Source organism: Tiliqua scincoides, chromosome 2 (assembly GCF_035046505.1).
Source record: "Tiliqua scincoides isolate rTilSci1 chromosome 2, rTilSci1.hap2, whole genome shotgun sequence".
In the NCBI taxonomy this organism is placed as follows: Eukaryota; Metazoa; Chordata; class Lepidosauria; order Squamata; family Scincidae; genus Tiliqua; species Tiliqua scincoides.
In genome coordinates, this window is record NC_089822.1 from 227,514,049 (window position 1) to 227,531,982 (window position 17,934).

The 17,934-nt window shown below is 43.5% G+C and overlaps 1 protein-coding gene across 1 annotated transcript in view; it reads left to right on the plus strand.

Moving 5' to 3' along the window:
* The window catches only part of EFCAB12 (EF-hand calcium binding domain 12), a 31,266-nt gene extending 18,406 nt beyond the window's left edge, over window positions 1-12,860 (plus strand). Inside the window, exons 7-11 of the mRNA XM_066612981.1 lie at window positions 50-263; window positions 2,111-2,249; window positions 10,700-10,798; window positions 11,958-12,074; window positions 12,602-12,860. Coding sequence (XP_066469078.1) covers window positions 50-263; window positions 2,111-2,249; window positions 10,700-10,798; window positions 11,958-12,074; window positions 12,602-12,860 — 828 coding nt within the window. The remainder of the gene's footprint in view (window positions 1-49; window positions 264-2,110; window positions 2,250-10,699; window positions 10,799-11,957; window positions 12,075-12,601) is intronic.
* The last annotated feature ends 5,074 nt before the right edge of the window (window positions 12,861-17,934 follow it).

The window sequence follows — 17,934 nt, forward strand, 5'->3', positions numbered from 1 at the left end:
CAGCAGCATTCAGTTGTCTTGTAACAACAAAAATGGCATTGTGTTGCAGAGGAATATCGACCCCTTAGAATGGCTAGAACTATGTCGACTAGTGAGGACTGGAGATCGGGCCGTGGATGGGCATTGCCTTCCAAGCACAATTGAGGGTGAAATGGGAGAAATAGTGGACAAATTTCGACTGGATACTCACCTGGTCTACCATCGGTGTGTCAAGATCTGTGAAGCGCATGGGATTCCAATTTCTGAAAAAGTGCTGAAAAGGGGTATAGTAAAACCAGGGAACTGGCGGGAATATTATATATCCTTAAAGAATGTCACCTAGGTCACTTACTTTTTTTTCAGAGCACACTGCACAGTCCTCATACTGACCTTTAAATCTCTGTCCAGTTTAGGACTAGGGTACCTGAAGGAACCCCTGTTCCCACATCAACCTGCCCAGATGCAACTGTCATCTTTGGAAGCTCTCCTCTGGTGACCCTGCCATTTGAAATTAGGCAGGTGTTGACTGGGGAAAGGGACTTCTGGGCGGTGGCCCCCTGGCTGGCTGTTTCCCTTCCCAAAATGACTTGCCTAGTGCACACACTGTTATCTTTTTGGTGCCAGTTGATGTTCTTATTTTTCTAGGCCTTTTAGTCTTTTATTAATTTTTGCTGCAGATTTTAACACTTTTTTTAAAGAAACTGTTGTAATCGTGATCTCCCCCCCCCCCCCATTGATTTTTAAATAATATTGCATTGTAAAATCACCCTGGGAACTTGTTTGAAAGCAGCATATATAAACATTTTAAATAAATAAATCAAAACAACAGAATATGAACTCTGCTGGATGGCCTGAATGCTTAGGCTGAAATTACTAGCTGAGAAAAACAAAATATGTAGGCAGACAAATGCCATTATGACGTATATTTTTGAGGGCAGTAGGCCTAGCATAGGAAGGAGTAAGACTGAGGCCAAAGCAACTGGGATTCTGCACAAGTGCCTTACAAATCCGCAGTTTGGTGTTTTGCACAGAATTTGCAATCTTGAGAATCTGGGCTTTGGTTTAAAATGGAAAGAGAGTTTATAGCACTTGCATCTGTGAAAGTAGGCTTCAGAGTGTGATCAGTGCCTGATAAGGTCCAGTAAAGTGGTAAAAGGAAGGACGAGATTGTGTTGGATATTACCCAGACATGGAGTTGCACAAGAGACAACCACTTAATTCATTATCAAAATCTTATTCAGTGAAATTATGGTAGCAATGGAATTTGTTGCATGATGGTCTCCTTCAGACAACTGTGTTCTTCTGGTTTCCTCCCACCCAGTAACCTTGTTCAAATGTTTGTCTTTCATGGAGGTCACACATGTGGAGGGAGCAAAGCAGAGTACGCCAGCCAAAGATCACTTGAATCACTGAGGCTAGATTGCTAGAAACAGTGCTGTACTCAGGGCCCCAGGACTGGCGGATTCCAATGCAGGGTGCTCACATGGGGCCCCCCACTCACCAGGCAGCCGCAGCAACTGCAGCTGCAGCAAGCCAGATGCTTGTGGTGCTGAGTGCAAAACATGGCATCCGGAAATAGTTGGGGGTGACATAACATCACTACAACTTCCAGGAGGTCCATTTCAGGTCAAACAGTCCCAGGGGAAGGTGAGCAAGCTCACACTCTGCTTGCTATGCTGCTTTCTCAGGCTGCCAGATGCTGGCTGCATAGCTGCATAGGTGGGAGATCCGCCTATCGCCCCAGTGCAGACCTCCCCCCGAGACTGGGGCCCAATGTCACGACATAGGCCACAATGCCCTAAGGCTGACCCTGGCTGTACTTAATAGCTGATGTGTTGTTCCTAAATAGGGCTGTTCATACATTAAACTCTACCCGGTAATTTGGGATATTTGGCTATAATCCTTTGTCAGGCTTTACCGGAGTATGATTATTCACACATTCCCTTCAGTGCAAGTTCAATCTGTGTACAGTGTACAAAGAATGTTGATCTATAAAAACAAACCCAAGTACAGTTGTTCAAATAAAAGTGTTTGTTGTATTTCGGTACAGACATTTTGTGCCTGATTACAGCATAATATGTGAAGAACCCAACTATCTCTTTTTTAAAAACTATGTTTTCTGTACCATCAGCCCTGCTGTACTCAGGGGATAGAATTATAAAAGATGGAAACAATGTCCGGAAATTGAGACAACCTGGAGGTCCCTATGGTAGTATCCGAGAAGTTACATCAGATGAAGAATCAAGTGGGTCCTCCGAGGAAAGAAAAAGGTTTGTTCTGTTCTCAGAGTAATTGTAAAATATCATTATAATGCCATAATAATAATTAGTTTGTGTTATGCACATAAGTGTGTACAATTTTTCCAGGCAGTGGTTAACTGACAGATTTAACCCAAGACTAAGATATCACAGATTTCTGTTAGGGTTTCTAGTATGGGAAACTGTGTCTGGACAAGTTTCAATATTGAATTGTTTTATCAATTATAGTTTTGTTGATAGGTCATGGGGTCGGGAGATGGGTGGGCTGGGTTCTGCTTTTGCTTCTGCTAAAGGCATGCTGTGTATTGCCAAGGAAAGTGTTGTTCTCTTCCTTTTGCTTTCCCCCTCTTTGTATTAACTGTTAACCAGAAGCCCTTAAATTTGTAACAAGAACTTGTACACCAGTCGGGCTGGGTAATTAACCCAGGTCAGATGCCTCTGTGAACTACTTCATGCATCTCCTATGCTATGGAATGCATATGCTATGCTATGCTATGCATATGCTATGCTATGCATCTCCTATGCTATGTTATGCGCATAACATTAAAAAGGTGGCAGAGCAGCTTTTAAACTGATCCCTGGGGGAAGCCCGACAGGAGCCGAGGGGCATCCGGTTCGGGACTCCTCATCCCTATGGGATGAGGATGGGGAGGTTAGAGAACAACAAGACAAAGGCAGGGTAGGAGAAGAAATTGGGAAAGGTAGGGAGATGGGATGTGATAGACAGTTTGGCACAATGAGAGGATGCGGGGACAAAGGAGCGAATAAGCAGCCCATCCTGGGGCATTCCGTGTATAAATGCTTTTATGCGAATGCCCGAAGTCTACGAGCAAAGGTGGGAGAACTGGAATGTCTGGTGACAAGGGAAAATATTGACATAGTGGGCATAACGGAAACCTGGTGGAATGCGGAGAATCAGTGGGATACCGCAATCCCGGGCTATAAACTCTACAGGAGGGACAGGCAGGGGCGTGTTGGAGGTGGGGTGGCCCTTTATGTTAAGGAAGGGATAGAATCCAGCAAAGTAGAGATTGAAGGTGGGTCCGACTCCACCGTAGAATCTCTGTGGGTTAAATTACCAGGCTTGAGCAGCGATGTAATACTGGGGGTGTGCTATCGTCCTCCAGACCAGAAATCTGATGGGGACCTTGAAATGAGGAAACAGATCAGGGAGGTGACAAGGAAGGACAGGGTTGTAATCATGGGGGATTTCAATTATCCTCATATTGACTGGGTCAATTTGTGTTCTGGTCACGATAAGGAAACCGGATTTCTTGACGTGCTAAATGACTGTGGCTTAGATCAGCTAGTCACGGAGCCCACCAGAGGACAGGTGACTCTGGATTTAATTTTGTGCGGTACGCAGGACCTGGTTAGAGATGTAAACGTTACTGAGCCATTGGGGAACAGTGATCATGCTGCGATCCGTTTTGACGTGCACGTTGGGGGAAGAATACCAGGCAAATCTCTAACAAAAACCCTTGACTTCCGACGGGCTGACTTCCCTCAAATGAGGAGGCTGGTTAGAAGGAGGTTGAAAGGGAGGGTAAAAAGAGTCCAGTCTCTCCAGAGTGCATGGAGGCTGCTTAAAACAACAGTAATAGAGGCCCAGCAGAGGTGTATACCGCAAAGAAAGAAGGGTTCCACTAAATCCAGGAGAGTGCCCGCATGGCTAACCAGCCAAGTTAGAGAGGCTGTGAAGGGCAAGGAAGCTTCCTTCCATAAATGGAAGTCTTGCCCTAATGAAGAGAATAAAAAGGAACATAAACTGTGGCAAAAGAAATGTAAGAAGGTGATAGGGGAGGCCAAGCGAGACTATGAGGAACGCATGGCCAGCAACATTAAGGGGAATAATAAAAGCTTCTTCAAATATGTTAGAAGCAGGAAACCCGCCAGAGAAGCGGTTGGCCCTCTGGATGGTGAGGGAGGGAAAGGGGAGATAAAAGGAGACTTAGAGATGGCAGAGAAATTAAATGAGTTCTTTGCATCTGTCTTCACGGCAGAAGACCTAGGGCAGATACCGCTGCCCGAACGGCCCCTCCTAACCGAGGAGTTAAGTCAGATAGAGGTTAAAAGAGAAGATGTTTCAGACCTCATTGATAAATTAAAGATCAATAAGTCACCGGGCCCTGATGGCATCCACCCAAGGGTTATTAAGGAATTGAAGAATGAAGTTGCAGATCTCTTGACTAAGGTATGCAACTTGTCCCTCAAAACGGCCACGGTACCAGAAGATTGGAGGATAGCAAATGTCACGCCTATTTTTAAAAAGGGAAAGAGGGGGGACCCGGGAAACTATAGGCCGGTCAGCCTAACATCCATACCGGGTAAGATGGTGGAATGCCTCATCAAAGATAGGATCTCAAAACACATAGACGAACAGGCCTTGCTGAGGGAGAGTCAGCATGGCTTCTGTAAGGGTAAGTCTTGCCTCACAAACCTTATAGAATTCTTTGAAAAGGTCAACAGGCATGTGGATGCGGGAGAACCCGTGGACATTATATATCTGGACTTTCAGAAGGCGTTTGACACGGTCCCTCACCAAAGGCTACTGAAAAAACTCCACAGTCAGGGAATTAGAGGACAGGTCCTCTCGTGGATTGAGAACTGGTTGGAGGCCAGGAAGCAGAGAGTGGGTGTCAATGGGCAATTTTCACAATGGAGAGAGGTGAAAAGCGGTGTGCCCCAAGGATCTGTCCTGGGACCGGTGCTTTTCAACCTCTTCATAAATGACCTGGAGACAGGGTTGAGCAGTGAAGTGGCTAAGTTTGCAGATGACACCAAACTTTTCCGAGTGGTAAAGACCAGAAGTGATTGTGAGGAGCTCCAGAAGGATCTCTCCAGACTGGCAGAATGGGCAGCAAAATGGCAGATGCGCTTCAATGTCAGTAAGTGTAAAGTCATGCACATTGGGGCAAAAAATCAAAACTTTAGATATAGGCTGATGGGTTCTGAGCTGTCTGTGACAGATCAGGAGAGAGATCTTGGGGTGGTGGTGGACAGGTCGATGAAAGTGTCGACCCAATGTGCGGCGGCAGTGAAGAAGGCCAATTCTATGCTTGGGATCATTAGGAAGGGTATTGAGAACAAAACGGTTAGTATTATAATGCCGTTGTACAAATCTATGGTAAGGCCACACCTGGAGTATTGTGTCCAGTTCTGGTCGCCGCATCTCAAAAAAGACATAGTGGAAATGGAAAAGGTGCAAAAGAGAGCGACTAAGATGATTACGGGGCTGGGGCACCTTCCTTATGAGGAAAGGCTACGGCGTTTGGGCCTCTTCAGCCTAGAAAAGAGACGCTTGAGGGGGGACATGATTGAGACATACAAAATTATGCAGGGAATGGACAGAGTGGATAGGGAGATGCTCTTTACACTCTCACATAATACCAGAACCAGGGGACATCCACTAAAATTGAGTGTTGGGCGGGTTAGGACAGACAAAAGAAAATATTTCTTTACTCAGCGCGTGGTCGGTCTGTGGAACTCCTTGCCACAGGATGTGGTGCTGGCGTCTAGCCTAGACGCCTTTAAAAGGGGATTGGACGAGTTTCTGGAGGAAAAATCCATTATGGGGTACAAGCCATGATGTGTATGCGCAACCTCCTGATTTTAGGAATGGGTTAAGTCAGAATGCCAGATGTAGGGGAGAGCACCAGGATGAGGTCTCTTGTTATCTGGTGTGCTCCCTGGGGCATTTGGTGGGCCGCTGTGAGATACAGGAAGCTGGACTAGATGGGCCTATGGCCTGATCCAGTGGGGCTGTTCTTATGTTCTTATGTTCTTATGAAGAACTGCATCTACTCTCTTAAGCTACTGCTGTGGTTTAGAATTCAAACCAACACCTAATTTTGGGATGGCTTTGGAGCACTTTGCATGCCACAAGTAGTTCAAGTTTATTAGGTTGATCAGCAGATAAGCCATACACCTTTTTATCTAAAAACTTAAAACCAGAGTTTAAAACCACATAGAAACAGAATTTGACTATATCCGCAACACACTCTTTGCAAAGACTACTTAACAGTAATTTCTGTCTTAGTGAGTCCGAAAACATAGAAAATTTATGTATCCATTTCTTTAAGAATCAGTCTCTCCCTGCTGCATATTTTGGGTATCGGAAAAAGATATGCACTGGAGTGTCTAATTCGGTTAAGGGACAATCACAATAACGTTGCTCAGGAGGAATCCTTTGAAAACGACCCTTCATTTGTGCCGTTGGTAAAGCATTACATCGTGTAATCATATAAGCAAGCCTCAACTTGGGAACCGTCAGTACATAAAAATAAATGGATAAAGAAAATTTAGCGGGTAATTTAATTCCGAAATAAGAAGGGGAGCATTTACGCTTAGCCTCCCTTAGAAGGCAATCCCAATCTTGAATTAATAGCTTTTCAACAAGCAGCGAATGGCTTCTTCCACTGAATTTTTCTAGTGACTGTAGGCCCAGCTCACATATTTTCATATTAACATTGTTATTCCATTTTACCCAGCAGCTTTCTTGTGCTGCTAGTTTTGTGAAAATAGGAAGATTTTCAGCAATTGTAAGTCTGTATTTAAATCCGAAAATAGCTTTCCAAATCAAGGTTGAAATCTTTGAAAGTCCCAATTCCAACCGTAGAACTTCAGAGGCTATGCATGGGGGTAAGGCTAAAAGCTTCCGAAAAAAGACTTGCTGGAGTCGCTCAAGCTGTTCTATTGGTCCCAAAAACCAGATCAGTGAGCCATATAACATACGTGGCAATACCATTGCTTTATATGCCTTTAGGAGTGCTGACACGTACTGTCCTCCTTTGATGTAAAAAAATTTTCTCAATGTTAGTAGCGTCAATTCAGTTTTCCCCTTAAGATACTGTATATGTTTGGGCCATGCAAGGTTAGATTGGAACACTACTCCAAGATAGCGAAATTCATTAACCAGCTGCAACTTATATGGGCCAATTTTCCATCTTTCATTAGTCCTTCTTACTGATTTTGTAAAAACCATTACTTTATGTTTATCCTCATTTATTTCTAATAGTTCTTCACTACAGTAAGCAATAAATGCTTTAATGGCCCGTTTAAGACCAATCTGAGTTCTGGACAATAGAACAAGATCATCAGCATATAATAAGGCAGGAACTGGTTTGTTATCTAGGCATGGCGCATACATATCTAAATCAAGTAATTTAGGAACAAAGTCATTGAGATAGAGATTAAATAAATGTGGCGCAAGAACACATCCTTGCCTAACCCCTCTATCAACAGATATGGGGCGAGAAATAGCTCCATCTCTGTTTTGTTTAACATATAAGGAGTTTCCAGTATATAAATTCATTATTAATTTTAACAATCTTTTAGGCATAGATGTAGAATTCAATTTATTCCAGAGTCTTGCGTGAGATACTGAGTCAAAGGCAGCTCTTAGATCTACAAATGCTGCATATAAGGTGCCAGGAACATTTAATGCATATTTACTTATCAATGATGCCAAAGTAAAGCAATGATCAATACAAGAGTAGCCTTTCCTGAACTCCACTTGCTCGTCTCCTAGTATCTTCTCCTGTTCTATCCAATCAAGCAGTTTCTCTTGCAGTAGAGATGCATACATCTTGCCAATCACTGTTAAAAGGCTGATTGGTCGACAATTACTTGGGTCTGCCCTTTCTTACATATGGGCGCTACTAAGGATACTTTCCAAGCACTTGGGATAATTCCGCCCTTATTAATCACCGTAAAGAAGGGTGCGAGTATCTGTGCCCACCAGATTGGGTATATCTTAAAAAACTCTGCAGAAATTGCATCTATACCAGGAGATTTCCTCAATTTAAGCCTGTTGATCAGCGTTATGACTTCCTTGCAAGTAACAGGTTCCCATTCAGTAAACTGTGCAGGATGGATCTCAAAATTCAGATCTGGTTCATGTTCATGCTTCTTGTAAAGATTTTTAAAATGTTTTTCCCAATTTACCACAGATACAGATGATCCAACAACACTTTTTGACTTTAGCATTGGAGTAATTAGTTGCCAAAGAGATATACCAGACTTCTCGTTGGCTGCTACGATTATCCTATCCCATGTGGATCTCATAAATTGCTGCTTCTTTGTTTTCAATAATGCTTTATATTCTCTTCTGGCTCAAAGCAAGGAGGCATGTGCATCTGGTGTAACGTTTTCCTTAAAAAATTTGTAGAGTCATTTCCATTGATTTTTTGCTGTCCTACAATCATTATCAAACCATCTCTTTGTCTGCCAACGAGTTTTTAAGATTTTTCTATTCTCTCTTTAGATAGTAAAATAGGATTGAACATTCTAAAGGGTGATAACGTATTTTTGGATATTATAATTATGTCTAATTCAAATAAAATTTCTTTTTTAAGCTCTTGTACCTTTGCTGCACAAAGAATTTCTTTGGCAGCTTCAGCAGTTTTGGTTGTCCATTTCTGCCTTAAAGGCAGCATCTGAGTTTCTGTTTGACCAATATTGGAGTGTAACACATCTTCAACTCGCACCTTAATGGAAATAGGAAGATGATCACTTATTGCCTGATCATTCACTGTGAAGTTCAGTACTTTAGGATAATTTACATCATCGATCAACATATAATCAATGACGCTAGCTCCTTGTGGTGAGATGAAGGTATATTCACCACATGGATCAACTAAAGTCTTCCCATTTATAATGGTTAGTGAAAGTTTAGAAGTCATATTTACCAATCTAGCTCCTGACTTGTTAATAATTTTATCCTTAGAAATGCGTGATCCTTCTGTAGCATTATAATAGAAAAAATCTTTTTTCCAGAAATTAGACGATAATAATTGATTGTCACTTGCACCAATTCTAGCACTAAAATCTGCCCCAATTAGCAAAATAGCTTGGGGATAGTTGCCTTGCAAACTCAATAAATATTCTTCAAAAACTGTCCATTGTCTTTCCAGGTCTAGACTACAAGTTGTAGGAGGGAGATATACATTCACTATCAAGCTTTCTATTGAGTTGATAACTATCTTGACTGCCAGAACTAGTTTAAATGGGCAAGGGGGAAGGAATGCCACAAGTAAGATTTGGTAACCTGTAACTTACTGGCTTGATTTTGGCAAGCCCTTGCCTATGAGGTTGTGGATCCAGGTTGTTCCAGCTTTGGGGAAGTGGTGGCCCGAGAACCTCTTTTTTTGGTGGAGAATGGGGGCCCAGTAAGGACAATCCTAGGAGTGGCCCAGTCCTATAGAATGAAGGGCACATTTGCAGGCCCTAGAGCCAGTGGAGCACCGGAGCTCTCCTGCTCGATGGTCGCATGGACCGCTGGGCAGCGAAGAGGTAGGTGGGGGCATGAGAGATGGCGAGGAGGAGGCATTCCAGGGCGGGGGGAGGCAGAGGAGGGTGGGGAGAGAGTGAGAGGAAGAGGTGTGCTGGGCAGATGGAATGGAACAGGAGGGAGGTGGGACCAGTGAATCCTGAACCTCTGTGTCAGGCTGTCTGCCCAACACGAAGACTCTAAATACTACACCGACTCTTGGGTCACCATAGAATTGAGTAGCCCCATTGTGGGGCTCACCTTACCAGGGGAAGGGGACAGAAGTCCCCTTGTCCAAAGGAGGTGGTGGCAGCTGCCTGGGGTGTGCCGGATACCAAAGTTTTGAAAAAAAATAGCACCGAAAACACACACACACACACACACACACACACACACACACACACACACACACCCCTAACAATGCGTCTTGGTAGTTAAATAAAGCCTCCATGTACAGAGGTAACATATCTGGGAATACCAAGTGTTTGGGACCAACAGTCAAAGGATGGCTGTGTCTGTCATGCCATGTGAGCTTTCCAGAGGCATCCACGGTGCAAAATGGAAACAAAAATTGGGGAAGATGAATATAGCAAGGAAGACTTTTCTTACATTCTTAGGACACCCTGGCTACATTGATGTGCTCTTTTGTTCAGTACTCTTATTGCTGCTTAAGTGTTCTAAAATGTGCTCATCTAGCATGCTACCAGTCATTTCCTTGACAACTTTTTACTTTTTTTATTTTAGCGTGATTGTTTCTGTGTTAAGATGACAGGCTTGCAGTTGGACAACCTCTGTTCCAAGTGCTTTTTGTCTAAGCTAGGGGTGTAAAACACATTTCATACCAAGGGCCAAATAGCATTCATGATGCCTGCTGAGGGCCGGAAGTGATGTCTTTAGAGAGAAAGTGATGTCATTAAACAGGTCATAAACAAAAACAAACACTTTTTCTCACTTAGGAACTCATTAGCTGCAAAAGACAGAAGAGAAAATAGGTAAATCATCATATTTCAAGATAAGGGAGAGCCCAATTCTCATGTGGTTTGCCCTTTCAGCAGTGACAGCTCAGCACTGCTCAGCAGCTGAGAGCCTGAGGGCCAGATAAAAAGCTTCTGCCAGCTTCTGTTTGACACCCCTGGCCTAAGCTCTCTGATACTTTTTTGTAAAAAGACTGTCATTTTTTCCTACTCCCTAGGGTACCTAAGAAGAAAACGGTTAAAAAGAAACTAGTGAGAGAGTCAAAGCCACTCAACTTCCGCTGGAAATCCTTTGCAGAATTCAAGGCCCTAATGAGGTATGTCCTAAATACATTAGAAAATTTGGAAAGTGTCCTAACTCTTCACAGTGCTTGAGATTATAGAGCTTTGCCATCTCAGAGTTGGGTCATTTAACGTCATTGTCTTACAGTGCAATCTGATACACGTTTCTGCAGAAGTAAGTCATTCACGTTCAATGGGGCTTACTCCCAGGAAAGTGGGCATAGGATTGCAGTCATATATTTTTCCCTCTTGAAATTGACCTTGTGGTCAGTTGGCAAGAACTGATTCATGACTTGGTGAGGACCTTGGTGAGGATGAAAAGCCGTTTTGAAGGCCTCTGTTTGAAAATTGCTTGTCAAAAAGGAACATTCCCCTTTGTAATTAGTGGAGTTAGTAATCAAATAAATACTTCAGAAAGCATGCTTGCTACTGTCAATCACATCTTTCCCAGATGCCTTGCTTGCTCCTAGATAGGCAAACAGTTTGTTGGAAGACCGGGTATGATATGATGCACACAATTGCATCAGACACAGCAACTCAGAGGAGAAAGTGGTACTCCTTCACCGAACTGGGTCTGTTTGCTGCTTCCTCCATCCTAGAGGCTGGAACTTAAATGTTCCTTCCTATCATCGGCACAGACACTGGACATGTGATAGCTCAGAGAGCGTGGCTTGAGCAGCCCTGTAATTTTGATAACGTTCAATAAGCATGAATTTTAGGTCTCTGCTCACTCTGTGTGTGTGTGTGTGTGTGTGTGGCAGAAGTGAGACTGTGCTTCTTGCAAGGACTTAGAACTGCCTCCAATCTGAAAAGTTCTACAAGTATTATCTGGAGGTAAATAGATTTTGGGGCCAGGGAGCTGCCATTTGACTTGGCACCAGCCTCTTCTATCTAACCCCTGCTTACTGGGTAAGAGGCACTCTCAAGTGGGTGCTCCTCTTTTTAGCAGGGGGAGAGTAACTGGCCCACCTCACCCCAGCAGTGTCTGTTCTAGTGGCTGTCTGCTGGTGTTCTTTTGCATCTTTTTAGATTGTGAGCCCTATTGGGACAGGGAGCCATTAGTCATTTGATTTTTCTCTGTAAACCGCTTTGTGAACTTTTAGTTGAAAAGCGGTATATAAATACTGTTAATAATAATTAATAATAATAATAGCTTTGGTTTTTCTAAAGTTTGCAATGCATTGCTCTTCACAGAAGCGCAAAACCATGTGAGATTAGGACTGTAAAATCATTTGATGATGGCAGCAAGGCTCTCAGGAAAAAATCCAGATATCGTCTGTCACCAGACATGCCAAAAGATAGGCGAGAAAGGTATGGTACAATCTCTCCTTTTTAAAAGTACGGTTTTAAAACCTTCTTCTCCCATTGCATCTGAAGAATTCTTAGCTTTACGTATGAATGAATGAATGAATGAATTCTTCTTAATAATAATGCAGGAGTCCTGACCCAGTTTTCGTCTTGTCAAACTAAACAGGATACATTCAGCCCAGTCAAGGGCTGGATTGGTGGGCCACTGTGAGATACAGGAAGCTGGACTAGATGGGCCTATGGCCTGATCCAGTGGGGCTGTTCTTATGTTCTTATTGCGCCCAGAGTTACTGTTACTCTGCTGAAGAGCCCAGGTCAGATCCCTGGTATCCCTGAGTGGATAGAGGAACCACAGGTTTCACTTGGTATCAGGCAACTGTTTAGCTGTGTCTTATTTGATCTTGTGAACCAGGGCATTATGTCTGCAAGAAATATAAACCATGGTTTCATCGAGTCTTTTCTTAGACCTCTATATTGTTGTGCTGCTTATTTATGTTCCTTTTACTGATTTTCCTGAATTTTGTTTACAGAGAGTTGATGAGAATGTATAACTTCCTGAACCCGCTGACTACTTCCAATAGTTTCTGGCCGGGACATCTTCTTGATAAGCTGCGTTTATGTCGGCCAGAAATGCAAGGCGATGAAGCAGAAGCACTCTTCAGCCACGTTCTTCCTACACGCCCAGTCTATCCAGCTACCTATAACCCTTACCGTAGCTGGCTGGTCAATGATCAGGGATACGTGACCTTTGGTGATCCAGATTCTCGAAAGGAATATTATTATATCTAACAGTGTTCTGAGACAGGAACAATAAGGACATTTATGAGTATTGGCCAACCCCAGTGGCCCCAATACTAAGCCAGCATCCTTGAGCCAAAGAAGGTGATCAAACAAGTTAAGAATTTGCTGTGGAAAAATATATGTATATATAGTTTGGTAAAAGGGGCTTTTCCAGACTATCAGCCAAAATGTGCCCCAACTATATTTTGCAATTTGCACAATAATGCCACAGGTTCTCAAGGGTGGGGGAACAATTGAGCTACTGGATACTACTCATGCTGTGGTTTGTCCAATATGGGGAGGTGCACTGTGGTGTGGAAAACTGGGGACTCGCAATGTCTGGAGGAAATAGAGGGAAAGATATCTGTAGAAGATGCTCGATGGGGACAGTGGGGCTCAGTGGTTGTGCTTTGCATGCAATCCTATCCACACTTACCTGGGAAGAAGCTCTATTTAATGGGACTTACTTCTGCATAGATATGCATAGGATTGGGCTCACAGTTGCCTCAAGCAGTAGACTGGCAGAAGTGCTCACCTCCAGTGCTCATCCTCCTACTATGTATTGGGGAAAAAAAGCAGGGACAAAGAGTGGTGGGCTAGTGTTGGAGAAATTCTAGCCCACCACTTGCCTCTCCTCACCATTCCCCTTCTGTTCAGTTTTCCTCTTCCCATTCCAGTTCAGGGAGTAGGAGGTGCAGAAGCTGTTGCATAACCAGGTAAGAGGGCAATATTTGTTGATCTTAGGTTGAACTTGTGTCAAAACGTCACCCAGTGAAATAGATTTAGTTCTAGTAATATAGAGAGGTTAAAAAATGTATCTCTGTTCTTTCCACACCATGCATAACCTTATAAATTCCCATCATGTTCCCCTCTGTTTCCTTTTTGCTAAATTTATACAGAAGGTGCTGCAATCCTTTGATCATTTGAATTGCTTATTTTCTAAATCTTTTCCTGTGCTAGTATATTGCTTTTGGAGATGGCTGGCCAGAGGGGTTTGCAGCATTCCACATGCAGTTGCACCATAGATTTATATAAAGGCATTAGGATGCTGGCAGTTTGTTTTAAATCCCTTTCCTATGAATCTCTAGTATGGAGCTTGCTTTTTTACATAGCTGTTGTACACTGCATCTGCATTTTTTTCATTGAGCTCTCTGCCACAACTCCCAAAAACTCTCTCCTGGCCAGTCAGTAGTGTATATGTGAATTTATATTGTTTGTTTGTTTGTTTGTTTGTTTGTTTGTTTGTTTGTTTGTTTGTTTGTTTGTTTGTTTGTTTGTTTCACTGTTGCTCTGTTGTGCATCTCTTTACATTTCACTTACATTGACTCTCATTTGCTATTTTCTTGACCATTCATTCAGGTTTGTAGAGTAGGGTGCCTATTTACAACTGCCTATTTGCAGTTGTTCACAGTCTGGTGGCCTTTTGGCCACCTCAGGAAGGTAATTCACAGCCCAATCCTATGCATGTCTACTCAGAAGTAAGTCTCATTAGAATCAATGAGGCTTACTCCCAGGAAAGTGTGGATAGGATTGGGCTGTCAGGCTGTAATGGGACTTACAATGGGACTTACTTTTGAATAGACATGCATAGGATTGTGTTGTCAGGCTGCAATCCTATACTGTATTTGCTTACCTGGGTGCACTGGCGTAGCTAGAGGGGGGCGGGGCACTAAGTTTTGCAGGGAGCTTCCCTGCAGCATGCAAGCAACCCCTCCCCTTGGGAGCCATTTGCCTCTGTTCCCCCCCCCAATGGCTCCAAAGGGGAGGGAAGAAGCCACTTGCATGCTTCGGTGAGGCTCCCTGAAAAACTTAGTGCCCCGCACCCCCTCTAGCTACGCCAGTGCCTGGGTGTTGGTTCAAGTGAATTCAGTGGGACTTACTTCTAAGTAGACATCAATACAACAGCACAGTGGTTCTCAAAGTGGTGGGTCATAACCAACCATTGGAACCAAAATGGGTCACTTTCCCCTTAAGAGGACTGACCCATAAATGGGGTCCTGATGGCACAGCAGTGATCGCTGTACCACAGGCACCCAGGAGCATTTTAACATACCTAAGGTGACTGTGCAGCCTCCCACAGGGTCTGGGAGGCTCACAGCCCCCTCCTCAAGCCTCCCCTCAGCTGCAGTTGGCAAATCCTCTCTGATCTGCAGTTGGAGCCCACTTCTGGGAAACTCCAGAGCGACTTCAGACTGGAAGTGGGCTCCGACCACATTTCCTGACTTGCAAAAGGTGACACACTAGAGTGAGAGGCCAGCTTTGTGCACCAGCAGCCAACTGATGCCTGCCAGTCCTGGTAAGTAAACAGGGTGGGACAGAGGTGGGCAGATGGGCAGAACAGGGAAGGGAAGATGGTGGATCAGGACTGCGAAGGGGCAAGTTCAGTGGCAGCGATGGCCACTGAATCCAAACCCCTTTCCTGGCCTCAACCTGCCTTCACAGTTCATGTGGACTTGTACCAGCTACGTAGTTAGACCTGGTGGTCTGGCAGGGGCTTACAAATGTTCCATTCCCCTGAGGAGGCCTTCAGGGGCTGAAACTTCTCCTTTGGACACAGTGAGTGCCACTACATTGCCATGCAGGGTTTTAGGATTTGGCTGCCTGCTGGGAAAATGCTAGAGTGGTGAAAAATTCAATATCTATGTGCTTAGAACTCTGCCCTCCACCCTCCCCATATGCAACAACCTGCATATTTATTGAGTAAAGAACTTGCATTAAAATCTTGACAAACTGAAAAGACCACAGGCATCTTTGACTTTTACTTCTGGTAAACGCTTATGCTAGCACTAACATCCAAATACTTAGATGGATACTAAATGTGTGCTATATCAGATGAGAAAAATGTACTGATTTACTCTGAATAATAAAGGTTTATATTTTCATCCAAATTGTACTGATTTATTTAGCGAGTGGATAAAGATCAGAAATCTGGGCATGCTGTGTACAGTAGCCAAAAGAGGATCTAGAGCACAGATTCTCTAACATACAGTTCACAACAGGATGTGGCGAACGTCATCACAGTTGACTTTCTCTCTTTTGGAGTGCAAGGGAAGCGGAGAGATCCATTCAACAGGAGGCTTGACCCCCGTGGTCTTCAAGGGTGTAAGGTTGCAATCCTATATACACTTTCTTGTGAGTAAGCTCTATTGACTAAAATGAGACTTACCTCTGAGTAGACATTATAGGCATGGGCTATGTATCAAGTACCTTTACCGCTTGACCATCACCAGTTAGTAGTGAAGTCAAGGCCATGTGCTTTTAGGCACTGGCTGTTAACCCAGTCCATGGCTGTATACCCTCATTAGTAGGGTTGAAGTATGTGCTGTTGGTGGATTACAGCCATAAATCCAATCTATTCCTTTCATGTACTTTGGCTGTGTGTTGTAGGAGTGAGAAAACTATCTACTTACCAGCTTCTCAGTTTGCTTACAGCAGGGGTGCCCAAACCCTGGCCCTGGGGCCACTTGCAGTCCTTGAGGTCTCTCAATGCAGCCCTCAGGGAGCCCCCAGTCTCCAATGAGCCTCTCGAGATTTGTTGGAGCCTGCAGTGGCCCGACACAGCTGCTCTCAGTGTGAGGGCGACTGTTTGACCTCTCGCGTGAGCTATGGGATGAGGGCTTCCTCCACTGCTTGCTGTTTCAGGACTGTGATGCAGTAGCAGCAGCAAAGGAAAGGCCAGCCTTGCTTTGTGAAAGGCCTTTTATAGGCCTTGAGCTATTGCAATACCTTCATTCATTCATAGAAGTTCATCTTTAATATATTCATTTATGTAAATTTATTCAAATTTGAAATAGAAATTCATTTTTTTTCCCCAGCCCCCAACACAGTGTCAGAGAGATGATGTGGCCCTCCTGCCAAAAACTTTGGACACCCCTGGCTTACAGCACTAAATGCAGGATGGGCATCTACAGTTGATACTCCAGCCTTTTCACAAAGGGGTTTTCAGGTAGGAGAGTATCTGCCAATGCCATTGGCTGAACTGTACAAAAAGTCAATACAACATGGGTGCAAGTAAAGTTCCAACATATTTGGTGCAGGCCCTATGAATGTAAGGAGACTCCATCACAATACATTAAGCATGTTTTACAGTCCTTTGATTAACTATGATTAAGTCTCAAACCCAATGGCATCAGTATGGAGTTCTGAGACTGCAAGCCTGTCCTCCATTAATTCAGCATTCAGGCATAATTAGATTGCATGTTTTAAGGTGTCCTAGTAATGAGGATCAACTACACAATTCTGCTGCATTTATACAGTATGTCTTTCCCATCCCAGTGATATTTGTGTATGAATATCACAAAATTACAACCTGCCTGCAGTAATATTTCTGAGTTTGGAACTCCCTTGCTTTCAGTTCCAAACCTGCTGTCCGTGACATTCTTAGGCTGCAATCCTAATCACACTTTCCTGAGAGTAAGCCCATTGAACAAAATAGGACTTACTTCTGAATAGACCTGGTTAGGATTGTGCCCTTAGCCTCCCTTTTTTTTCTAATATAAGTAAGACCTTACAAACTACACATAGCATTTATGAAGCTTCCTACACTGACCAGAAGTAATTTTGTTTTCTGAAATTGACCTGAGACATTTTAAAATTAAATAAAATTTTGTTATTTACAAATTAATATCCTGCTTTCAACTCTCAAGTGGGTTTTCAAAATGGCTTAAATTTTAAAATTAAGCACCATAACTTCTGTGAAATACAGATTTTTTTTTTAGTTCAGCCTTAGTTGCAGAGAGTAAACATGCATAGTAAATAAAGGCTGAGATTCCCAAATCAAGGGGAAAAAAATTAAGTAGTCAGACATGAGGCACAATTCTACACATCTACTCAGAAGCAAATTCTATTGAGTTTACTAAAATTTGCTCCCAGGTAAATGTGTACTGGATTGCAGTCTTAGGGCCCAATCCTATCCAATTTTCCAGTGCTGGTGCAGGTGTAATGCAGTCACAGGATAAGGGGACTAATGTTCCCAGACCTTGAGGAGGTCTCTGTGACTTCCTCCCCACCATAGGGTGCAGTGCATGCCCCATTGGCAAACTTTTTAGCAGTGAGAGACCCACTTTTTTAAACAACACTCTGT